Source organism: Ceratotherium simum, chromosome X, assembly GCF_057802395.1.
Source record: "Ceratotherium simum simum isolate JZ-2026a chromosome X, ASM5780239v1, whole genome shotgun sequence".
Taxonomy (NCBI): domain Eukaryota; kingdom Metazoa; phylum Chordata; class Mammalia; order Perissodactyla; family Rhinocerotidae; genus Ceratotherium; species Ceratotherium simum.
This window is the reverse complement of record NC_141940.1, coordinates 88,712,406-88,738,341: the sequence shown is the minus strand read 5'-3', so window position 1 is coordinate 88,738,341 and position 25,936 is coordinate 88,712,406. Positions and strand designations below refer to the sequence as shown.

At 38.8% G+C, this 25,936-nt stretch overlaps 1 protein-coding gene across 5 annotated transcripts in view; it reads left to right on the top strand.

Annotated features, from left to right (window-relative positions):
- The window catches only part of CLCN5 (Cl-/H+ antiporter 5), a 146,396-nt gene that overhangs the window by 96,816 nt on the left and 23,644 nt on the right, over positions 1-25,936 (top strand). For 2 of the 5 annotated variants that reach the window (XM_014790969.2, XM_087426704.1), the window contains exons 3-5: positions 5,053-5,199; positions 23,181-23,332; positions 25,753-25,852. In XM_014790969.2, coding sequence (XP_014646455.1) covers positions 5,053-5,199; positions 23,181-23,332; positions 25,753-25,852 — 399 coding nt within the window. Of the gene's footprint in view, positions 1-5,052; positions 5,200-13,371; positions 13,528-20,825; positions 21,027-21,548; positions 21,667-23,180; positions 23,333-25,752; positions 25,853-25,936 lie in introns of those variants that run through there. The other 3 variants (XM_087426705.1, XM_087426706.1, XM_004434914.3) reach the window with 3 other exon arrangements.

Here is a 25,936-nt window from a genome sequence, read left to right as displayed (position 1 = left end):
TCTAGTCAAGCACAAATGCCAGCCTTATTCTCAGCTCAAGCCTTTGCCATTTTGTTTCCTGGGCCTGGAATACCCTCTTTCCTCCCTGAAGCCTTCTCTAGCTTACAATCTCCCCTCCATTTTCTGAATGCCAATTGCACTTTTATTCTAACAATTTAACATTTAGCTGTTGTGTAATTGCATTATGTGAAAGTTTTCTGCCCAGCTAGATTATGAATTCCTTGAGAGCAGTGACAGGGTAACAAATATTTTTTATATCCCCAATTCTCTACCCTCATAGTGCAAGGCATAGATTTATTGAATGTCAGCCATAAAATATGGTGATTGGCTGTTAACTCTTCCTCCCCAACTGGAATCCTCCTCAATAAGCATTTATTGAACACTTACTCTTGGACAAAACTAGAGTTTCTGGGACAACAGAAATGAAAAGGACAGGATATAGTCACAAGACTCAAGTGGAAGAGATTATGCAATCACCATAGATGTCTGAACAAAGGGAGTGTTGAGGGAAAAGCCTGTTTGAGCTGGCCCTAGATAGATTGAATGAGATTTCACCAGGCTGAAAAGAGGATTGGGGGCTGGATGGGATTCCAGATAGAGTATCTGGCCTGAGCAAAGGCATGGAGGTGTAAAAGTACATGGCCTATGTGGAGTATAACAAATTTGTGGCAGGAGGTAAGTCTATCTGGGTAGATGAAATTTAGATTTGACAGGGCCCTGAATACCATGCAAAGAAATTTAAACTTGACCCTAAAGGCAGTAGGGAACCAGCTTATGATTTTAAGCAAGAGAGCCACAAAAGGCACTGAAAATGTCAGCTATGTAACAAAAATATCAACCAAGCAACATTTTTCCCTGATTGCCGTCCTCGCTAGCCCTTCATTGCATGAAGCCCTATATGTAATCCACTAGTTGGGAAAATGAATCAAATCCCCTTACTTTGTTCCTAGCCTACCCTAAATTCTAACTGATCTCAGGCTTGTGGCCATCTAGAGATTTAATTTATCCAGATGTGCCATTCTCTGGACTGACATGTCATAGTGAAACCCCAAAGTGTTATGAAAAGAGTACTGGGCTTGGAGTTCAACTAGGTGTGGGTTCAAATCTCAACTTTAAGGAACTTTATTTTCTCATTATTCTGCTGCTTTAACTTTTTCTCTTGAACTTTTTTATATCTGCAAAATAAACCCAAAGACTAGCAGAATGGATTATCCATGGGCAAATATCACTTTGAGTTTTACTGATTGTATTTATTTCTTTTATTGAACTATTGTTTATGGCATCTGTTTTACTTGATTTAGTTGCTGCTTCTAATTTTCTTTAGTTGACCCTTTATTTCTATGTACTTATTAAGGAAGCACGTTAAAACCCAAACAGTAAACCAGATAGCTGCTTCAGGAACTGTTTGGAATGAGACAGCTCAATTTAGCTGGATTGTTCTGTGTCAGTGGGTTACAGGAAGGAGTTCATAAAGTCCCCATGTGGAAACTTACAAGTTTTCCATCTTCCCCTTTGTTGAGTCTTCATCTTGTAGCGTCATTATTTTGTTTTAATGAATTCCCAGAACAATAGGTACACCCATCTGAAAATATGACTACAGGACATATTCCAAAGCCAAACATAAATTATTTTTGGACTTCCATACTTTTCTTCCTATAATTTGTGTGGCTAACGTAGAGATGCTGGAACTTTATATTTTAAATCATTTCCTGAATGAAACACATGACCAGTGGAGAGAGAAGGAAAGGATTCTGCATCATTTTGCAGATTTTCTTGCTTTCTTTCAGTGCTAGTCACTTAATAGAATTCATGGGCATTTAAAATTTTTAAATGGAAAGAAAACCTCTTGAATTGTACTACCCTGTTAGCCTCGGTTCTTCTCGTCAGCTAAAATGGTGTCTGTTTTCAGCTATGATTTCTAGAAACCTGGAATACCTACTCTTGAGATTGAGTGCTTTTGCAGGTTCGTTGAATGTAGTAAATCCTGGAGTTAGACAAATATTAACTGCAATATTGACTCTGATGCCACCTGCATTTAAAAAGGAAAGTTGATGTGGATGGTGGGGGCAGGGAACGTTCCTTGTTTAGATTTTATTATTTGTATTTAGGTTAATGTAATTTCCACTGTTTTTTCATTTTCATCCAGTTGAGTTTGATGTAGTAACAGAAGTGTCAAGTGGAGTTCTTGGGACTTCAGGACTGGAGCTTGAGGTGGAGATGAGAGCTGGAGATAGTAGGTATCCTTAAAGGTTAAAATAAAGTAAATCAGAGTAAGGTGGGGAAGGATCTATTATCTCAGTCAGATCCCGAACAAGATGGAGGGGCTATTTTTTGTTTATAAATAAGAAATAATAAATAAAGAGTAAAGGCACTTCTTCCTGGATGATAGGAGGGAAGACAGAGAGATTCAGGATTTCCTATATCTTATTAGTAATAGGAAAAACTGCCAAGGATCCTGTGGTAGCTCAGGTTCCCTAGAAGCGGCAACTGAGACAGAGAATTCCATGTAAGTGCATTGTTGCGGGAGTACTCGGAGAAGGGGAGTGAAGGAAGCAGGAGAGAGCAGGGGGAAAAGTCCAGCGAGGATGAAGGATTGGCTAGCAGCCCATTCGATCCACATAGCAAGGTTAGAGTTTTTGTAGGTGAGGAAATGGTTTTATGATCAATAATTTTGTACATACTAGTACTGAGTAAATGACTCTATCTTCCCTACTTGACCATATGTCACTATGTAAGCATGATAATGTTCCAGGGAAACCTTTTGTTTAGGTTCACATCTGTACAGAGTTCAAGCTATTTGTGCGTGCTAAAGCAGGATATTGAGAATGCATTTTTTAAAATTTATATTCATCCTTATCCATAAGTGAATAGCAGGTTTCCCTTGGAATATCTGTTCTCTTGGTTTCAACCATCACCTTGATGCTGATAACTCCCAAATCTTTGCCTCCTATTCATCTCATCTGGCCCCACCCAGCATCACTTTTTTTTTTTTTGTGAGGAAGATTGGCCCTGAGCTAACATCCATTGACAATCTTCCTCTTTTTTGCTAAGGAAGATTTGCCCTGAGTTAACATCTGTGCTAACCTTCCTCTATTTTATAGGTGAGCTGCCACCACAGCATAGCCACTGAGGAGTGGTGTAGGTCTGCACCTGGGAACCAAACCCAGGCCACTGAAGCGGAGTGCACCAAACTTAACCACTAGGCCACCAGGGCTGGCCCCCCAGCATCATTTCTGTATCTATCTCTCTATCCCACAATGATTTGTACATAGTAGGTGGTTCATAAATGTCCCTCACACTTCAGTCAGGCTGGTCTTTTTATTACAAGTGAAGTGTTGTGAAACTGAGTACATGATTTGGAGCTTAATTTTTTTTAACACTGACTGGGCAAGTTAGCTTCTCTGAGCTTCAGTTTCCTCATCTGCACTAGCAGTGATAATGCCACAGCATGGGAATGTTAGAAAAATTAAGTCAAAGAGTTCATTTTAAGCACATAGACCAGTGCCTGAAAATTGACAAGTACCTGGTAAATGTTCTTTTTCCTTTATGCTCAATGTTTAAAATATTTAATTTATCTGCTATGATTCCAATTTTTCAGACCTATTGTTTAATTTATCCTGTTTGGTGTTTACCACATTCATCACATGTAATTCTGATAACCTAGAGTAAGAAGATTCTTAAAAGATTTGGAATACTTCAAAACGAATATTATTTGCCTAATCCAATAACACTTTGCTGACTATGATTCTCAATAAAGATTTCATCAGGGGCCTGCCCAGTGGCGTAGTGGTTAAGTTCGCACATTCCACTTCGGTGGCCTGGGGTCGCAGGTTTGGATCCCCGGGCGTAAACCTACACACCGCTCATCAAGCCATGCCATGGCAGGTGTCCCACATAAAAACAGAGGAAGATGGGCACAGATGTTAGCTCAGGGCCAATCTTCCTTAGCAAAAAGAGGAGGATTGGCGACAGATGTTAGCTCAGGGCTAATCAGCTTCACACACACAAAAAAGATTTCATCAAAAAAATTGGGGGAGGGCAGGGCTGGATAAGGTAAGGTTGGCTACAATGCTATTTTTTTTAAATCAAATACTAAGATTTTTTGAGTTTTAATTTATAATCCGAAGATTCACACTTGGGATGTAGAAAATATTTCATCTTTAATATTAAATTCTTGAGTAGAGAGCAACATTGAATGGCACAGTGTGCCTCTTTTTCCCAGTATTTCTGTGCATCTACATTGTGTTAGGAGCTCTGGGAGAGTTAGAGGCTTAAGATAATGTTTCTCCACTCTCAAATGGCTAAAACGTTTCTCAATACTGATGTCTAGCATTTACATCAATTGATTACTTGTGAACTCCCATGAGTTTTGTATACATGTCCTCATTTGGTTTTCTCATTTGCATGGTTCTCAAAAAAGTGCTGTCAACTACATGGTAAGGGTAGAGGTACATTACATCTGAAGGGTAACTGAATATACTGAGTAGTTTGCATGTCTATATTGTGAAAGTAAGAGCATGAAAGAAGACATGAGAATAAGTGATAATCCAAAAGGTGAAAACTACCCAAACGTCCATCAAGTGATGAATGGATAAACAAAATGTGGTATATTCATACAATGGGTATTATTTAGTCCTAAAAAGGAATGAGTACTGATGTGTGCTATAACATTGATGAGCCTTGAAAACATTATGGGAAGTAAAAGAAGCCAGACACAAAAGGCCACATATTGCATGATTACATTTATATGAAATATCCAGAATTGGCAAACCATAGAGATAGAAAGAGAATAGAGATTATAAGGGACTAGAGTGGGGGATAGGAAATTATGTTTACTGAGTACAGAGTTTCTGTTTGGGATGATGAAAAATTTCTGAAAATGGTAGTGATGATGATTGCACAACATTGTAAATGTACTTAATGCTACTGAATTGTCTAGTTTAAAATGGCTCAAATGGTAAATTTTATGTGTATTTACCACAATAAAAAAATAATAAGTGGTAAGGGGCTTGGAAGTCATCGTAATAAGCTTCCTGGGTTTTTTTTGTGCAGGAGCCATGGATAACAGAGGCTTTCAGCAGGGGAGTTTCAATAGCTTCCGGAGCAGCTCCAGTGATGAAGACTTGATGGACATACCAGGGACAGCTATGGATTTCTCCATGAGAGACGATGTTCCTCCCTTAGATGGAGAAATAGAAGGTATCATTACTGCTGAAAATAATTTATCTTTTTAAAATTTATTTTTAATGTACATGCAGTTAAATTCGTTTATTTTCTGGCGCACAGTCCTATGAGATTTAACACAAGCATATGATTCTTGCACATGCACATGCAGATTCTTGTACCCACCTCCACTGACAGCATACAGAACAGTTCAACACTCCAAAGAATTCCCTTTTGCTATCCATTTTCAGACCTCCCTCACTCCCAAACCCTGGTAACCACTGATCTATTCTCTGTCCCTACAGTTTTTCCTTCTCGAGAATGTTAAATACGTGGAGTCACGTAGTATGTCACCATTTGAAACTGACTTCATTCACTCAGCTTAATGCTTTGGAGATTCATCCAAGTAGTTCATTCTTTTTTCTTGCTGAGTAGTATACCCTGGAGTGGGATCACTGAGTCATGTGGAAAATGTATGTTGAACTTTATAAGAAACTGCAGAAGCATTCTCTGGAGTGGCTGTACCATTTTGCATCGGAACTAGCTATGTCTGATAGCTATATTTGTTCTGCATCTTCAACAGCTCTTGGTATTTTCAGTAATTTTCAGTTGAGCCATTCTAATAGGTATGTAGTGTTATCTCATCATGGTTTTAATTTAAATTCCCTAATGGCTTATGTTGAACGTCATTTCACGTGCTTATTTGCCAACCTTGTATCCTCTTTGATGAAGTGTCTTTTCAAATATTTCCCCCTTTTTATAATTGGGTTTTTATTATCTGGAGTACATTTATAAAATGAGAATTCCCCTCATCTATTATTTGGTTATCCAGTAACATCACTCTTTTTAACGGCTGCATACAATTTCCTGGTATAGCTGTACCATAGTTTATTTAAACAAGCTTCTGTTGATACACATTTCAGTTGTTTCCAATCTTTTGCTATTACAAACAATGCTGCAATGAACAACATTGTGTGTGTGTGTTTGTGTGTGTATATATATATCTCTATATAGATATATCTTTTAAGTATATGAGAGCATTTCTGTAGCATGAGTGCATAAGAGTGCTTATTTCCCCACAGCCTTGCTGGTGCTGAATATTGTAATTCTTTTTTCATCTTTAAAATATCGTAATTAGGGCCGGCCCCGTGGCTTAGCGGTTAAGTGCGCGCGCTCCACTGCTGGTGGCCCAGGTTCGGATCCCGGGCGTGCACTGACGCACCGCTTCTCTGGCCATGCTGAGGCCACGTCCCACATACAGCAACTAGAAGGCTGTGCAACTATGACATGCAACTATCTACTGGGGCTTTGGGGAAAATAAATAAATAAATAAATAATAAAATATCGTAAGTAAAATAAATAAATAAATACATTCCCATTATTGTTTTAATTTGCACTTTTTTAAATTAATGAGGTTGAGCATATTTTCATATGCTTACTAACCATTTAAATTTCTTTTTCTGGAAGTTTCCTGTTCATATGATGTTCCTGTTTTTCTAATGGGCTAATTATCTTTTCTTATTTTTTTATAGGAGCCCTTCATGTATTATTGTTAATATTTTTCTAATGTAGGTTGAATATATTTTTTCCATTTCTAGTTTGCCTTTAACTTTGTTTTTTTAATGTACACATATTTTAAATTTTTCTGTAGCTAGGTATGGCATTCTTTTCTTTTGTGACTTAGTTTCTTGTTGTAATTAGAAAGGACTGTATCACTCTAAGAGTAAATTTGTATAATTACTTAAAACTACCGTCTGGTTCTTTAACTGATTGGGATTGCCATTCTCAAAGTAAAGTCAGAGGATAAAAAATTTATGTCGGAATTCATTATTTAGCAAAGTTGTAGTAAGGGTATATGACATTGCAGATTCTTCGCTAAGTTCTGGGAATCAGCAAGACTTTAAGGCACCATCCCTGCTTTCAAGAAGTTGACTCTAGCCAGCTAAACAGACACCTAAGTAGTTATGATAGTACCTACCTCTTAGAGTTGTTTTCAGGATTAAATGAGATGATAACATATAAAGTGTTTATAACTGTACCTGGCATCGAGTTAATGTTCAATAAAATATTAGCTGTCATTATTATTTTATTTCTACTATAACCCTATATTATGAGTGCTATAGCTCTTATAAGAACTTAACAGAGGAAGCATTCTGTGTGTGTGTGTGTGTGTGTGTGTGTGTGTGTGTGTCTGTGGAGGATTAGAAAAGATTTCACAGGAAAGGTGTGTTTGAGAAGGGCCTTGAAAGATAAGTTATGTGCTAGAAAGAAGAGCATTCAGGCAGAAAGCAAGCTTTTACAGAGATATCAACATGATATACAGAGGTATAAAAAGGCAGAATATAAGCCCATATAAGTAAATTGGGGCCTTGAACATCATGGTAAGAAGTCTGAATTAACCTTATTGTCACCATGAGGACAAGCCCCCTCACTCATTCATTCAACAAATACTTTTTGAGCACTTGCTATGAACCAGGCACTATTGTAGGCATTGGGGATACAGCAGTGGGATTAACATAGATAAAATCCAAGTTGATCTGGAATTTAGATCTAGTTGGACAAATAAATAAACAGATTACCTAGTTAATTACCCGTTATAATAAGTACTAGGATGGAAATAAACTGAATGACAATAGAAGATAGCTGGGGAATAACATTTTAGTTAGAAAGGTCTGGGAAGGCCTCTCTGAGGAGGCAACCAACTTGGGGTGAACATACCGGAATGAAAACCACATGTTCAAAAAGATAACGAGAAATTTGCCTAGTAAAGGTATCTCAGGAAAGTGACAGTAGAAGAGAGCCCCTGAATTTAAAGTTCATAAAAGAAAGGTACTCATGTTTTGGGATTTAGTGGTTTTCCATATTTGCCTATTTCTCTAAAAGGAACACCTGTTTGTGTATCACTTCTACTTATGTCTAGATAACCAGAGTGAGTCAGTTATGGCAATCAGTGGCTTTGGTGAGGTGATCAGTTAGTGTATCCATGAACTTAAAGTGGCTACCTCTCCTTAAGCCTTCTGGCTAAAGCAGAGTGGTTTAGCTTAGTTATCATCATTGCTTCTAATCGAAAATGATTTCATAGAGCATCCGTATCACCAAAGTACTTTTTGTCTGCTCACGTCGCTCTTAGTAGGTGACTGGGGCAAGCGAGTATCCATTATTCCTATTTAATAGACTAGAAGACAGAGGCAGACAAGATTTTTACGTTGCCTCTAATTCTAGAATGTGTTTTTACATGAGTAGTCCTTCACCACTTTTCACTAGCCTTTACAGGAGAATTACTGCTTGTGGTTTACAAGGTCTGACCGTAAAACAGTGAGGCTGTTTTCCATGAGCCACACACGAAAATCAGTTCACTTACTATACGCTGTAGTGATATAATTTTCTTGCTTTGATTTTTAATTGTTCTTACTTTATTTAATGTTTTCATATGAGATTGCCTAATAAACACAGCAACAGCAACAGAAAAAGGTCGTAAAGCCCTTGGTATTTGGTGGTGAAACTGTGCATAAAATACTACATTTTGTACCAGGCACAACAGCACGTACTAAAAAGATTAGTTAAAAGGAGCTTGAAAGGCAGTAGAAGTGGTTCTTGTTTTCCAGATGGCTAGAGGGATTGATTTATGAGGAATGAATAAATAAATTATGCATAACATGGTTAAATGCATCTGAGGTAGTGCTATAGTAGTCTGTAAATTAGAAGAAACGTAAACATGGAGACCTGAAAGAAGGGGAGGGGGAGGAAAATAGAAAAAGGGTTTGAGAAACAGGAAAAAATTCAGAGCTATTCTCATAGTCCGTGTGTTCTCACTTGCCTGCCTCTGCAGCCTGGACCTCAGGGTCAGCAATTCCTGTGTTCATTCATTCAGTATTTATGGAGCGCCCAGATATGAACCCAGCACCGTACTGTTTTAGTAACGCTCTTCAATTCCAGTGTTCCCCTCACCTCCTTGTCTTTCTACCTAGCATGCCTTGCTGCTACTCCCTAACTGTCTAATGAGGACACATTCCTGGCAGGGAGAGCAACACACAGGTAAAGGCACAGCAGCCTGAGAGAGACCTTTGTATTCAAGAAATGCAGAGTCTGCGTGTCTGAGCTCTGAGGCTCCTAGGGTGGAGGTGGTGACAGTTGGAGCAGGAGGGAGGACAGCAGGTGATACAGCCAAGGATCTAATTAGAAATCTAGGTGGGGTTCAGATTATCTGCGCTTTTGAACCTTATCTTGTAACCAAGGAGTTATCAAATGACTTAAAAGCAGAGGAATGATATGATCAGATTTGTGTTTTAGAGAATTTATGGCAGTGTGAAGGATGGATTCGGGGGAGAGTAGATTGGAGACTCGAAGACCAGTTAAACTGTTATTTTTTAAAAATCTAGGCAAAAGATCAGAAGGCCTGAATTAAGACAACAGGAATGGAGAAGAAGGAATAATAAGTTCTGGAGAAATTTCAGAGGGGGGATTGATAGGACCAATTAGATACAGGAAATAAACTAGAAGAGAGTGACGGATGACTTCAAAGCCCAGGCAGAGTACGAGCAAGCCGTGTCCCCCTTGCGTGTAGAGAACATGCCCGGACCACCCCTGTGAGCCTTAACATAACCTCCCAACGTCCCAGGGAAGGAAAAAAAACTTTTAAAATGAAAAACATGATGGTGTACAAAATCCACAAATAAGTTGTGAAACAGTTCTGTTTGTTGTGTCACGCTGTAAAAAAAAAAGATCTTAGTATTCCTCCAGAGAGAAATAGAAAACATCTTGGGCTCCAGTTCATGGAGAAACCTACCATCATCATTTCAGTTAGGCTTTCCCAACTGAAATTGCAATTGTGTAGATGGTGCCGGGAGGACAAGGAAATGGAATTCAGAATCCATCACCCTCACAATCCTCAAACTTCCCTAAACACTTAGCCTGGGAGAGCAGCAATTGTTACTGCTGCTTTTTGAGCTTGAAAAAAAAAAGTGGCCTGTATCAAAAGCTCCATGGGATCATAAAGCACACCAGTTTTATATCCTGAACCCTTACCGATGAGCCTATGATGATGTCCACAGGCTTTAAAGGCTTCCTTTAGGTTACTTAATGGGAAAATAGCTGGTCAAATTTTAGAATTTATGCCCTCTAATCTCTTCCCCATTTATTTATTTATATTTTTGTCTTAACTAAAGTACATATTTATTGAGCTATATTTAGTTACCTAATGTTCCTTCCAGGAGACCACATTATGTTTAGTTGTCATGTCTCCTCGGGCTCCTCTTGGCTATGATAGTTTCCTAGGTTTTCTTTGTTTTTGATGACCTTGGCAGTTTTGAGGGTTACTGGAAATGAGTGGAGTCTGTAAGACTAAAGGCAAAAGGAATTGTGTATAACCACTGTACTCTTGTTGATAAAGTAGTTTCCCATGGAGGGTATGGGCTAACAATTTGAACCCACTATACATGTACACTGGAAGTGTAGAATGTCCCTCAACTGGGATTTGTCTGATGTTTTTCTCATGATTAGACTGGGGTTATGGGTTTTGGGGAGGAAGACTAGAGGTAAAGTGCCACTCCCACTGCATCATAACAGAGGTATACGCTGTCAATATGATTTGTCACAGCTGATGTTAACCTAGCTGAGGTAGTGTTTGTCAGCTTTCTCCACAGTGAAGTTATTCTTTTTCATCCTATCCATAATGTACTCTTTGGAAAGAAGTCACTGCATAGCCCACACTCAAGAACGAGGGACTTATGCTCCACCTCCTTGAGGGTGAAATATCTACAGAAATTATTTGGAATTGTTCTGCATGGGAGATTTGTCTATTCTCTTCCATTTATTTATTCACTTATTTATATCAGCAGGGACTCATATTTGTTTTATACTTTGGGTTGTAAGTCGTTACTACTTTATTTTGTTCAAGTTTTTTTGCTTTGGCCATTTGGAGCTCTTTCAATGGGCTCTCTTTCCCTTTGATATACCTCTATTGCTGTGGGGTTTTCTTGAGCACTTATTTACTTTCTGACACTATAATGTGCTCCAGGCCCGTGTTATATATTTCCTGCCTCAGTCCTAGAATCAACCATTTCTCCATGCAGCCCTTGTTCCTTTTAGTGGGGAATGGTATTAGAAACCAAGATCTAGGCACTAGATGTGCTCCTTTCTACTAAGGTCTTGTTGCTTCCAGGTCCTCTCAGCCTCTCAGTAAGGAGATATATGTGTGTATACTGACCCATGTATGTACTTCCCACTCCAAGTAGTAAGAAACTTGGCTGCCACTATCCACTATCCATTATTTAACTGTTCACTTCCAGTGTACATGTTTAGTGGTTTCAAATTGTTAACCCATACCCTCCATGGGAAACTACTTTATCAACAAGAGTACAGTGCTTGTACACAATTCCTTTTGCCGTTAGTCTTACAGACTCCACTCATTTCCAATTACTTGGGTCAGCACCTTTTTCCTCTACTCCTTCAGCGAGGTTATTTCACAAATTTGTAATATAGTTAGATTCTTTTGTCACAGTCTGCGTTCCATCCTGGGATTTTTTTAAAATTTGCATATATTAAGGTTCACTCTTTGTGCTATAAAGTTCTATGGATTTTGACAAATGCATAGTAACATGTATCCACTATTACAGTATCATGCAGAATAGTTTCATTGCCCTAAAAAATCTCCTGTTCTTTACCTATTCAGCCACCTCCCTTCTGAGCCCCTGGCAATTACCAATCTGTTTTTCATCTCCATGAATTTGCCTTTTCTAGAAGGTCATATAAATGGAATCATACAGTATGTAGACTTTTCAGATTGGCTTCTTTCACTTAGCAATATGCGTTTAAGTTTCGTCTATATTTTTGTGTGGATTGATGGCTCATTCCTTTTCATTGCTGAATTGTATTCCATTGTCTAAATGTACCACAGTTTGTGTATCCATTCACATACCTACTGAAGGACATCTTGGTTTCTTCCAACTTTTGGCAATTATGACTAAAGCTGCTATAAACATCTTTGTGCAGGTATTCACATGTACATAAGTTTTCAAGTCACTTGGGTAAATATATAGATGTGTGATTGCTGGATTATGTGGTAAGACTGTGTTTAGTTTTGTAAGAAATTGCCAAACTGTCTTCCAAAGTGGCTGTACCATTTTGTATTTCCACGAGCGATGAATGAGAATTCCCATTACTCCACATCCTTGTGAGCAATTGGTGTTGTCAGTGTTTTAGATTTCAGCCATTCTAATAGGTTTGTCGTGGTATCTCGTTTTAATTTACATTTCTCTAATGACAAATGATGTTGAGCATCTTTTCATTTGCTATTTGCCATCTGTATATCTTCTTTGGGGAGGTTCAAATCTTTTGATTTTAGATCTTTCTTCTTTTCTAATATATGCATTTAATGCTATAAATTTTTCTCTAAGCCCTGCTTTTACTGCATCCCACAAATTTTGATATGTTGTATTTTCATTTACTTCAAAATATTTTTAAATTTGTCTTGAGACTTCTTTGACCCATGGGTTATTTGGAAGTGTATTGTTTAATTTCCAGGTATTTGGGCATTTTCCAGCTATTTTTCTATTATTGGTTTCTAGTTTAATTCCATTGTGTTAGGATTTATGGTAAACTGGCTAGGAGTTGGGCTGTGTTTAATGTTTGGTGTAACTATTGGTGCCAAAGGGTTAAATTCCCATCGTGTCATTGGTTTTGTCTCCCCTCTTGATTTTGAATTTCCTTAAGCACAACTCCTTGAGAGAGATTCTGTGTCTTGCTGTTCTTTCAGCTGTAATCCACTGTTATTATACTGGAGCCCTATTGGTATGGTGATAAGGTATGCAGGAGCAGGTCATTTTATAATCTTCTGATTAAATCTCAGTGTCTTTTGGGACCGTGTCTCTTGTGGCTCTGACCTTCACAAGTTTTAGTCCAGTGGTATAGCTTTTTGTTCTCCCTGCCCACTGCTCCTGTCCCTGACTGCAGCATTTCCAATCCATTTCCTGGAAGCCCAGGCCCCTGTTGACTATGCTTTTTTTCCCTCTAGGTGAGACAAGAAGGCTGGGTGGGGGGCTGCTGGAATGGGAGGAATGCTCTTCCCCCAGCTGGGATAAGGCTCAGGCAAAGTATTTTCCCCTGGAGCATAGGCTTTTGTTATAGAGAAAGCTCTGGGGTATTTCACAATGATTACTTTTCCCCTCCCCTCTTCAAAGTCAGGCGGGGATCTTGCTCATTTCTTCACTGTGAGAACTTGGTGGAGTTCCTGGAGATAGAGCCCGCAAAAGTGTAGGCCTCAGGAGTTTCTCACTCTCACGCAAGTCCACACAGCCTTCAGCAGTTCATCAAAGTTGCCATTTAAGTGTCCCTACCAGTTTAGGATTCCAGTGGTTTCTACTCCAGGTAAGCAGATCTCTCTGTATCTCTTTGGATAAGACTGTCTCTTCAGATTTTGGGGTTGCAATTTCCCATGCAACCTCAATTCTCTGGTGGGTCCAAGAAAAGTTATTGATTTTTTAGTTTGTCTAGCTTTTTCTTGTTGTAAGGATGGGAGTGACAGCTTTTAAGCTTTTTACTTGCCAGAGCTGAATCTGGACACTCCCCATTTATTTTTAAATTAGTAAAACCACTTTGGTCCCCTCTTGAAGGAAAAAAAATATTTTAGAAGTCCTTAGCAGTACTATAAATCCTGAGTAGATAATTTTTAACTTTAACTTGTTTTGATTTATGGCATAGAGTAGAGGAAAAGGTTGCTGTAAGGTTTCCGGAGTGTGTGCTGGATGTTTCTGGGGTCTGTGGTGAGCAGGTACTCCAGAGATACTGTAGCCACACTGGTATAGCTCTAGTTAGCCACATGCCAGAAGTGTTGAGTCCCAGGTTGTCCTATACATCACTGATAAGCTGAGTCTTACTTTTCTTTTCTAAGGATTGGTAGTGCCATTTTATGATCTTGCCAAAAGAGAATTCCAAAATACCGTTTGGAATTCCTCAAAGCTAAGGTCTTCTCAAAAGTCATTCAGCACGATGTATGAATAACTAAAAAATGCTAAATGATAGAGTATGAGAGTTGGAAGGGACCTTAAAAATCAGGGGGCAGGCCTGGTAGTGTAGTGGTTAAGTTTGTGCGCTCCGCTTTGGCGGCCCAGGTTCGCGGGTTCGGATCCTGGGTGCAGACCTATGCATCGCTCATCAAGCCATGCTGTAGCGGTGTCACATATACAAAGTAGAGGAAGATTGGCACAGATGTTAGCTCAGGGACCATCATCCTTAAGCAAAAAGAGGAAGATTGGCAATGGATGTTAGCTCAGAGCCAATCTTCTTCACACACAAAAAATCATACATGCTAATACCCCCTCACTTTACAAATGGGGAACCTGAAACCCACAGAGATTAAGGCAATTGCCCAAGGTGACACAACTAGTGAGCTGTGGAGCTAGGGTTAGAATCCATATCTTCTCACTGCTGGACAATAGGTCTGATCACAAAGATTTTATTCCCATTGACTTTCATTTAAAAATTTAGTAAGCCATCTTCCTCTCGGTGCTTTCCTCCTGTTCTCCAGAAACTGTCACCTGCTTTGTTTCTAAATACCCCAGTGGTCTACCTTTCAGAATGGAAGTCTTCCTTTTTCAGTGCCCTGTCTCTACTCTTCTAGCTGCATTATCATTATTTGTCTTTTTAGAACCACTTATATAACACATAAATACACTTCACTATTAAAGATTCAAACAATACACAAGTATATAAAATGCGAAAGTCCCTCCTCTACTTCCCACTGCAGAGATAACCCCTAGAAATAATTCAGTATGACCCTTTCAATTCTTTTTCTATCCAGTTAACAAACACACACACACTTTAAAAAGAAACATTCTACTTAATATTTTGTGACTTGCTTTTTTCACATAATATTTTTGGGAGATTTTTCTGTTTCAGTACACATCAGTCTACCTTTTTCCTTGCGCTATTCCCCCATTACTGGACTTTTTCTTTGTTTCCATGTTTTTGCTACTACTAATAGTGTTCCAATGAATAAAATATATACATTGGCATGCACAGGTACAAGTGTTTCTTTAAGTGCAATTCCTAGATTTTATATATATATGTTTTTTTAACTCATTTTTCTGTCCATGACATCACACTATTCCCATGAATCGAAGAAGAATCTCCTAATTGGTATTTCCTCTCTTGAAGTTTTTTCCCCCACCAAGGAATAATTGCTAATCTCTTATTCCCAACTTCCTTTTGGAGATGAATAGAGAGAAACCAATGCAGATTTAGTACAGAAGAACTAGAGAATTGCTGCTTCTAAAACAATGATTGCTATTTGTTACACAGGATCATGCTAGCCAAAGGGTTTCCCAACACTGTGGTATGCAATGTGCATTTTAGGGCAGTGTCTCCCTACCCATTACATTCACCAATCTTCTTGTCAGTGCCATAAATGTGTAAATTTGAGAAGGAAGGAGTGAAGAGCAAGTAATGGAGCTGAGGGCTATTTTCTTTATGTAGACAACCCTCTCAGCAACTTTGTCAAATCTAGCCTCTTTACTTCCAACTGGATTTTTCCAACACATTGATTTTTGTGGCATTCTAGTCCAGTGGGAGTCTGCAGATACCAAGCCATAATACTCATGCTATTTTTCCTAACTCTGGTAACTCTGGCAATTAGCACCCTGGCTCCACTTATAATGAAAGTGGGTTGGGTTGGGAACTTTCAGATTAAAGCAGATGCTGGGAGTAGGAGGCATTAAAGGTACACCTGCAAGCAAGTGTCGACAACCCAGTGGGGACAGAGCTGTATCCAATAGGAAACAAGGAGTCCGAGGGTAGTATTAGAATCTAGATTCATATTTGTCTCGAAAGCCTTTTCCCTATCCCTTTCTGCCGTGCCCCACCTTCCGGTATACTTCTCATAACCCTCCAACTTCATTTCAATAGTATCTATCATAGACTTGTTGCAGTTGTTGCAGTTTTGTTCCCCACATCTCCCACCACTTCTTTTATTGTCTACCTCTCGGAGAGTTTCCTCTTTGTAGTCCTTCCTGCCTCCTAGACAACTTCAAGTTTTAACCTGCTGGGAGCAGGAACCAAAGCAGTCACTCCCTAAATTAAATGAGTGCAGGGGTGACACAAAACAACACAGGCACTGACCAGTCAGATTGGATATAAGACATAGCTCTGGGCGGTGTCCTGGAGCCTCCTGGTGTTCCAGCTGCTGCATCATGGGAACGTTCAGGAGCTTGTAGGGGGGTGTTGAGGGGGAGGAGAGTCCTCAGGAAAGAGTAGTTATTTATCTACAGTCGTGGAGGTATTTCAGTACAGATGTGTACCAGTAGAATAGTTGCCTTGAGTAAGTGTCCCAGGGGCCAAACTAAAATAGTATATTAAAGCATAACTTGATCCTGTGATACTATCCAGGGGATGGGAGGGCTACTCCACCAACCTTTGCTTTTCAGCCACTGGGTTTGAGTAAGTGGGAAAGCAAAATAGAAGCAAAATGGAGGCACAAGTTGATAGAAAGGTCCTAAAAGTGTTGACTAATTATTGGGGCTTTAGCTGTAAAGTATTCTCAAACACAGAGGTGAATGGAATGTGAAAGAGATCACGACTTATTGGGAGATGTAGAACGGATGAACCAATACAAGACGGGAAGAGGGTATAGAAGTAAGAAGTGGCTTATAGTAGGCTCTTAGTACTTGCTATTGAATGAAGGTAAAATTTAAATGACCACAGGATAAATATCTGCTGATATGCACTAGGTAGAGTGGTGAATTTTTTTGTAGATTTGGTTCCAGCCCTGCAAAAATACAGTGTATCCCTGTAAAAACTGAAATACATTTTTAAAAATGCGACTAATTTCAAGTCCTGTGATACATACCAATAGCCCTGCCCCATTCCTTTGAGTGCTTATTTCTTTCTTAGGCTGCTGCCAATAAGTGAGCCCTCACACAGCTGTGACAGTACCAAAGCAGTACTTGAGGGTCTGTGCACTAGGTTTCTTTCTATCCTCTTTCCCCTTGTGTTTCTGTTAGTGTTTAACTAGTTCACTTAATCAGTTACTGTTCAGCCCCCCAGGTAAATTTCTAATGGCATATTGGTTAGAGATTGAAATAAACATTATACTCAAGTCGGAATTTCTTTTCTTGTATTTTGGGGGGGTTTCTAGTTTTAAGCATCATGTGATTTTTAGAAAAAATTAGAAAGTGGTTTCCATAAAGGGAAATGAGCTAAATGCATTCATTTATATGCCTCCTCATTCAAGCAGTGTGTTTCTAAAGACCCATTGTTAAGTGTTTAGACCAAAGTGTAACCTACAGGGAAAGCTGTTTCAGTGTTGACTTTTTTTCTGACTAGTTTTCTGTATGTTTTCCCCAGACTCAAGAATGCAAATTAGCCTTTTGGGGGCTTTTCTTTTATCATTCAAGTTGAGATCTAATTATACTTATAACTTGAATCATTTTCCTGTTAGAGCATTAAATTATTTTATATATCACTTAGAGCACACTATGCCTTCACAACTTACTTAAGTTTTGCTTTTTTTTTTTTTTTTTTTTTTGTAAAAAGCCAAAACTCTACACTTACCTAAGTACCCCAATCTGACATTTAGGTTCGTTGTTTAATTTTACTCTTTCTTCCTTGGCAAAGTATTTACACACAGGAAGCTTCACTCTTAATACACTGTTTTTTTGAAAAGCCTTTTGCATTTTATTACTTTCTTTGTACCTCAGTAGTTGGTCCTGAATGGGGTAATCTCTGCTGCCAGTCTTAACAACTAAGTTTTATGAATTTACTATTTCTTTCTACTAAGTAAAAAAAAAAATGCTAAGAAAAGAAACCAACTAGATGTGAAATATGACCTGCAGCTTAAGCAATTTGTCATCAAGTCAGATATAGATACTTTGGTGAAAGAGTGCAAACAATTTAATCCCTCTCATTGATGAAACCTAAAATAATAGTAATATCATTGTCATCATCGTTATTGCTATACATTTTTAAATATTTTATTTTTTCCATCTAAAAATTATGATGAATATTTTAAAATTCCTGGTCCATGGGCTGGCCTGGTGGCGTAGTGGTTAAGTGCGTGCTCCGCTGCGGCAGCCTGGGGTTCGCAGGTTTGGATCCTGGGCATGCACCATGGCACCGCTTGTCAAGCCATGCTGTGGCGGCGTCCCATATAAAGTAGAGGAAGATGGGCACGGATGTTAGCCCAGGGCCAGTCTTCCTCGGCAAAAAGAGGAGGATTGGCATCGGATGTTAGCTCAGGGCTAATGTTCCTCACAAAAAAATAAAAAAATAAAATAAAATTCCTGGTCCACACTTGTGCCAAATGCCATTAAATGGTCTTCTGATGCTGAAAGTTTTAAAAACGTTGTTGTGGGGGCCACTGACGTTTTAGAAATCAGAATATGATCTGATCAGATCTGTGTTCCAGAAAGATAACTCTGCTTGTCTGCAAGTATTAACTATATTATTGTGTTTTTATCATAAGATGCATTAAAAATTGGTAAGCATTTTTTGTCTCATTTTCACAATAATATCAATTGACCTACACCTGGCAGTCTGTATAATGAACATATGCTATAGATTACAAATTTGGCAGAGAAGGGAATGGGGGTAGAAAAGAGTAAAAGAAATATAACATGTCAAATTCTGAATACCAGTGCCTTATTTCTTAATCTGAATTGTAATTAAATCTCATTTTAGTTTGAGGACTGTGTCATAGCTACCAGCTCTTTAGTTTTCTTTCTTTCTTTTTTTTTTTTTTTTTTTGCTGAGGAAAATTGGCCCTGGGCTAACGTCCGTGCCCATCCTCCTCTACTTTATATGGGACGCCGCCACAGCGTGGCTTGACAAGTGGTGCATCACTGTGCACCCGGGATCCAAACCTGCGAACCCCAGGGCCACCGAAATGGAGTGTGCGCACTTAACTGCTACGCCACCGGGCTGGCCCCAGCCCTTTAGTTTTCAAAGGAAGTAAACTTACATGGAATAAAAAAGTTCCTCCCCTAGAAGCACTGATGTAGCATTTGAAAAACATATGAACTTGCATCAAAAGTTATTAACATGGTACTAGTCATGCAATCCAGTCACTGTACATTGAAGAACTCTACATTTTTTTAGGTACCAAAAAAGATAGTATCTTGAAGTATAAAATGATCTAATAAGATAATGTAAGTCTTATTAGATAATGTAAGTGAATTCTGTAGTGGTCTTCAGATACTACAGGTAGAATCCTATTTAATAAAGAATGACTTTGAAGGAGTCTTATGAGATTGAGCATGTCATCCTCCTTAAGTAAGATATACATACTTTTCTAAAAGTGTAATTGTATGAGACAGTCACACTGGGGCCACAAATAAATAGCTTTTGCTTTTTAAGCTTTGTAGTTTATTGCCACAGTACTATCAGTTGCCACTTCATTTTAATTCTTCTCGTTAATGCTAGATTAGTTCATCAAGAGACTGAGATGTTATAATAATGATGGACCGGACTAAAAGCCTACAGGTTTCATGAAATTCCTCCCATTTCAAAAGGTTTTGTCGTATTAACGTTTCAGGATACATTGGGCCTTAAGAATCGATGAGAGTAATCACAACATTTTGAAGCCCTACGTTTAGGGCTGATTATTGGAGCACACTGCACTGACCGGATTAATGTTTAACAGTGGCTGCCCTGTGGATTCACTTAGGAAGTTGGGAGATGGCAATTTTATTCTTCTTTATTGGACTGGTTTTATTGCACAATTAATTAAGACCTGCTTAAGAATAGCCTTTGGTATAAGGGTGGGGAATTGAAAGCCTTTAGAACAATGCAAATGTAGTAGTGAATTTATTTTCATGGCTGAAATAGCTACTTTTACCCAGTTTGGATTAATGAGATCAGATTTGATGTTGCTTGCTGGGTACAGCACTAATACTAAGAAACAACTCATTTTCTTGACTATATTCTGGGTTTTCAAAGTTACTAGGTGCTATTCAAGACCTGACCTCATATAGTAAGCTCATACGCAGTTCAGTTTTACATATTTTTCTCTAATTATGATGTGTACATAGAAAGACATAAAACATATGTATATAGTTTAAAGAATAATTATAATGTGAGCACTCAGGTAATCACCACTCAGATCAAGAAAAATGACCAGCATTCCAGAAGCCCCACCCGCACCCTGTGCTCCATTCAGAATGGTGACCTCCTTTCTCCCCGGGTAGCTACTGTCTTTACTTTTGTCATTTTCTTGTTTCTCTTTGTCATGTAGTCGCTTACATTTGTATCCTAAAATGAGATAATTTATGTTTGCCAGTGTTTGAACTTATATGAACAGAATCACATGATGTGCTCTATTGTGTCTGCATCTTGCACTCAGCATTATGTTTGTGAGATTTTATCCATGTTATAGCTCTCTAGTGCATTTTTTTAAAAACCTTTTCTATATTTACCTCTCTCCTTTTTTGACTCAGATCCCTGTAACTCTAAATGCTTTTGGATATTTCTATTTTGCCGTCTTGGATTTACTGCTAAATGAGGTCTGAAGACTGAAACTTGTCTGAACCCCAGGTTTCTGAACTCATCTGACTGTCCCCAGTTTGATGGTGTTTGTTTAGATGAGACTACATCTTTAAGGCTTCTGTGCTCGGTTAAAAATCTTCCTTTCTCCAAGGCTGGTCCAAGGGTCTGGTCACGTGATTCCAACAGTGACATCACATTCTGACCGCTGGGAACACTGGTGGTTCTTTAGGTGGCGTTTGTTCCTGTGAAAGGCAGAGAATGCAGCAAGTGCTCCTCTAAAGCAGTTCATACTGGGGCTCCTTCTGTAAAAGCTCTTCAACTTAAATGACCAAATGTGGGCTGCCAAGGTTATTTCTTCCTTGAAGCAGAAAAAAAGAAAGCTGTGATTGAAGGTAAGCTGACTTGAGCCTGGCCAAGGACCGAAGCGTGACCCCAGGGAGAAGGGGATCTGGAGAATCACAAGCAGTCTGTTGTCGGATTCTAATCACTGCCTGCTCTTTTAGAGCTGCCTGACAATTTGCGTTTCTAACAGGAGACTATCTACAAAGAAGGATGATGCAGTGCTCATGTTACCTAGTGATGTAATAGGATTCTTTCTTTCCTGTTAGGAAGCTTGCAGATCTTCATTTTGTCTCAGTATCCTTAGAGCTGGGGGCCTCATTTGATATACAGTGTAACATTAGATAGCTATGGGATGCTTTTAAAAATCAGTTTCACAAAATCCTTTTCTAATTTGTCCTGAAAGGAGCACTCTTAAAGCAGAGCCAATTCAATTGAAGCATGAACCTGCTTTAAAAAGTAAATTTCTGGTTGTTTGGTGTCCTGTGTTCATGTCAGCATTTGTCTTGAGAATTGAAACAGCTTGCTTTTTCCCCCCTCATGTACTTTATTCTCTTTCTGCCCTCATTTCCTAGCTGGCTGTTTCCCTCCAAGCTCTCAAACAACACACCAACATTAATCTTTATCAGTATGCCACTGACATGATAGGAAATGCTGGGCTGGTGATTCAGCAGCCAACCATTTTACAGCCAGGTATGCTCAAAGATATGGAAAGGACTTTGGTTAGGGGTTTTAAGATTAACTTGTTTAACTCCTCCACTGGATCCCCACCCCCACCCCCCCCATATGATTTGGATTTTGCAGAGCTTTTCTTTTCAAATGTGTGTATTGCTTGTGAAAGGTATGCTGAATTAGGTATTCAGAAGACTTACAGTTTGTAAACCAGGTCCAGCTGGGTGTTAATTCAAACTTACCCTGTAAGCAGAGTGCTGAAGTTGTCTGTTAGGAGTTTAGAGTGAAGATGGGGATGCAGATGGGTGAGAGGGGGTCAGCTCAGGCTCACTTTGGCCTTCTCTGCAGAGGGATTCATCAGCAGTCTGGATAAAGCTTTGTCCCTGCCAAGGTGGATGCTGCAAATGTGAGCTTTGGCTGGTAGAGTTCCATGATGGCGTTACTGTGCGTTTTTCCTCAGTATATATTTGCGTAAATTCCTGAATACGGTTTTACATTTTGTGTTTAATAGTAAAACATTGTTCCACCAGAGGATTGTGGAAATATTTTGGACAAGTTTGTTAAGCAATACTAAGTAACCTTGTGTGAGTACAAGTTCTGAGTTTGAATACTTCTCCCTCATCCCCACTGTTTATAAAACAAACTTTGGTTCAGCTGATATTTATTGAGTCTTGAATATGTGCTAGACACTGGAGAAGGCAATGATGAATCAGATATAGGCTGCCCTCAAAGAGCTTCTAGTCTAGAAAGGAAGGTAAAGTATTTGCATAAGTAATTGTAGTAGAAGCGCTAAAGCAAAACAGATAAAGGACTGTGATGGTTGGGCAAATGGGTATGTTTCTTTCAGTTGAAGGATCAGAGAGGGACATTTCATCGCTGAGCCATGCACTGTTCTTTAAATCTCTACCTGTAAATCTTAGACTGTTCTGACATACTCAGTAAAAGTTTCTATAAGCCCATTACATCAAGGAGCAAAGTCTTATACCTACTGAAGGGAAATATGTACGTTCCAGCAAGCTTAACTCTTGAAGAGCCTGACATGCTTTCTTGGAGTCCCCACTCAAAGCCACCTCCTAGGACTGAATTACAAATGTGTATTTTAAATTGAATTATAAATTATAAAATTACTGAATTATAAATGTAAAATGGGTTCTGATGTGATATGTCTGCAAAGACCTTTGACCCTTTGGTCTCCCTTCCGTTACGGAAACTGAAATACCTAAGTCGCTCCTGTCTTTTGTTTCATAAATCCTTTCCCACTGCACTTCAGCTCCTGTCAATTCTCTCTTTGTACTGTCACTCTCATCTGTCCCTTTCCATTCACACTGCCTTAAGACGCTCATCATTTTGTGCCTAGACCACAGAAACCTCTGAATGTGATGAATGTTCCCACCAGGTGATTATATAGCTTTATCAGCACACCCTAACTGTAGTTGTCTAATAGTTTAAGGGCTCACCTTTTGGTGCGCAGAAAGGAGGTATGAAAAATGTCCAGAGTGTCTGAAGTACTAATGTCTGTTTCCTGTTCAATACAGAGGACAAGTCATACAATGGTGGAGGAATAGGTTCTTCAAATAGGATGATGGACTTCTTGGAGGAGCCAATCCCTGGTGTGGGGACCTATGATGATTTCAATACAATTGACTGGGTGCGAGAGAAGTCTCGAGACCGGGATAGGCACCGAGAGGTAAGACAAAAGATGGTACATGACTAGGTGTTAGAAAACAGAAGGGGAAGAAGTTGAAAATATATATTGTTTATGTATTCTTTCCTTCAGCCCTGGATGTGGCTGAATCTGGTTTTTATTGGCAATGTAGGGTTTTATTTTTTAATTTACTTTTAAGGCATCGTATATGATTTTGAAAAGAATTTGTATTTAATGATGATTTGTCTTCCTGTAGTAAGCAGTTGAAAAGGATCCTTGCAGCCCTGAAATGGGTATAAATGCCTATGCAGAGAGGTGAAAACAAACTTGGTGGAAGGGAGCAAAATACATTTCAAAGATCTTCCTTCCTCATCTCATCTCTCTTTTATGGTTTTCCCTTGAAGCAGGATTTTTAGAACTAAGAAAAGTAAATGGTCTCCTTTTAAAGGAATGAAAGAAAAAAAATCTCAGAGCCCTAGTGTTTACTGAAGCATAGAAGATAAACCCCTTGTGATTATAGCTCCTGTACAACCATGAAACCAAAGCAAATTGAGGCATTCAACTCAAACAAAACCACGAGGCCAATCAAATTCAAATTAAATATATTAATTTAATATGAAAGGTAACAGATGGTACTTATGGGTATGACACAGATTCTTTTGAATTTGGCAAGAGAATTTCCCCACTTTTCTCTTTTCCAAGTACTGTGAAAACTTTTCAAAGCAGTCTGCCAAGGTCATTTGCCTTTAACTTGTTGCTGTGTATCATTTACATCAGAGAATCACAGTTTCTAGTTTGTGTCAGGAGCACATGGAGAGCTTACTAAAAAGGTAGAACCCCAGCCCCAGCGATCCTGATTCAGTAGGTGATCCTCTGGTGAGGCATTTCTTTAACCAACAGTTGGTATTATGATGTTTTTCTTTCTTTATTATTTCTGTTGTGACTTCAAATTTAAAATTTGATTTTTAAGCTGGCCCCATTCTCTCCTGAGTTCATGATTTCCTCCTCTCAGAGCTGAGCAAATCTCCTGAGCAGTCAGGTTTGGATCACTTTTCATTCTTAAGCCTTTCACAGCTCCTGACTGGTTTTCTCATGACCACCTGAACCCAGGAGTCAGGTTGTCACAGGTATAGGTTTTGAGAAATTCCTTTGTAATCCATGGATTTGTGATAATCCCACTGAGTTTTCTTATTGTAACTAAAAAAGGTGATCTCTATAAAACATTGTACATTTTTCATAAGGTTTCTATTATTTGGGAACACACACATACATATTCTTTCTGTCTGTCATATCAATTCATCATGCAAGCTTTAAAATTTAGAATCATATGGCTTTAGAATCTCTGCTATCTGTATTTCAGAGTTCAGTTTGTCACCAGTTGCATATTCAACATGTTATTCACATTGTGAAATTCACCTGTGATGTGACAAGGCGTATTTCCCATTATAGTAAAATGGTGGCATCTGAGACAAATTATGCCATGAATAATAATTCACAATCAATTAAAATGTGTTTATCAAATGTTAGCATTTAGTTTTTTAGCATTAACTTTTCATCATCAGAATGGAAACACTGTCACAGGGAAAAATATCACCTCATATACTTTCAACATTGAAACTGGAAACTTAGGGTCATAGGTCAAAATGAATTTTTAAGCTGCTTTTAAAATTTCTATAATAATTTATTATTATTATTTGTGATGTTGCTGTAGATGAAGATGGGGTAGCTAAGTCACAGTTTCAAAGATAAGAAATAGCGGTACAGAGAAGGGCAAAGTACCAATGACAAAGCTGTCAGAATGCTTGGTTTTGAAATGTGGGCACTAAAGGGTTAAATTGACATGGCTAGGACCTAAAAGGTAAAACTTTCTGCACCTCTTGATAGCCTCAGATATTCCAAGCAGGTTTTTGAAAATAAAGAGATGCAGTCCTGATATCATTTAGTATCTATGATCAATGTACAGTTAGGGGTTTGTGGAATCAAGTCTTGGAATTTGCCTGACCTGAAGCACAGCCCCAGATAGTAAACCTCAGATTGTACTTTCACCACTCAAATAAGCCCATGTTTGTTTATTCTTTGGAAAACAATCAAACTATTTGCTGTGTGTCAAGAGGCCATCCTTAGAATATCTGATGCCCAGGGCAGGAAGAGACCACTGCAATAAGCAATAACAGAGTGATGCTATAAGAAGTTGGCAGCTGAATGGGGAAGCCCTGAATCAGGTACTTGCAGGCGTTGCAATACTGTAGGCGAAGGTGGGGTTCAGTAAGACAAGGTCCAGTCAACCTCAGAGTTCTTTGTGGCGTTGGTTCAGCCAAAGATTATGTGAGAAGTAACTCCAAGTTGGTCTCTATTCTCAATGAATAGATTTGTCTTTGTGCTTCTTTACTCTATTGCACATTTTGAGGTGAAAAAGCAAAGGTGTATGTAGAGTGTACCAATGTTTTCTCATTTCTCCCTAGATTACCAATAAAAGCAAAGAGTCCACATGGGCCTTAATTCACAGTGTGAGTGATGCTTTTTCTGGCTGGTTGTTGATGCTACTTATTGGGCTTTTATCAGGTATGGTAAACTATGTTAGTTTTCTAAACAAATCTCCTAAAACTGTGGTGTGCCCCTCCCCCAAGTCATGAATGAGTTGAGTGC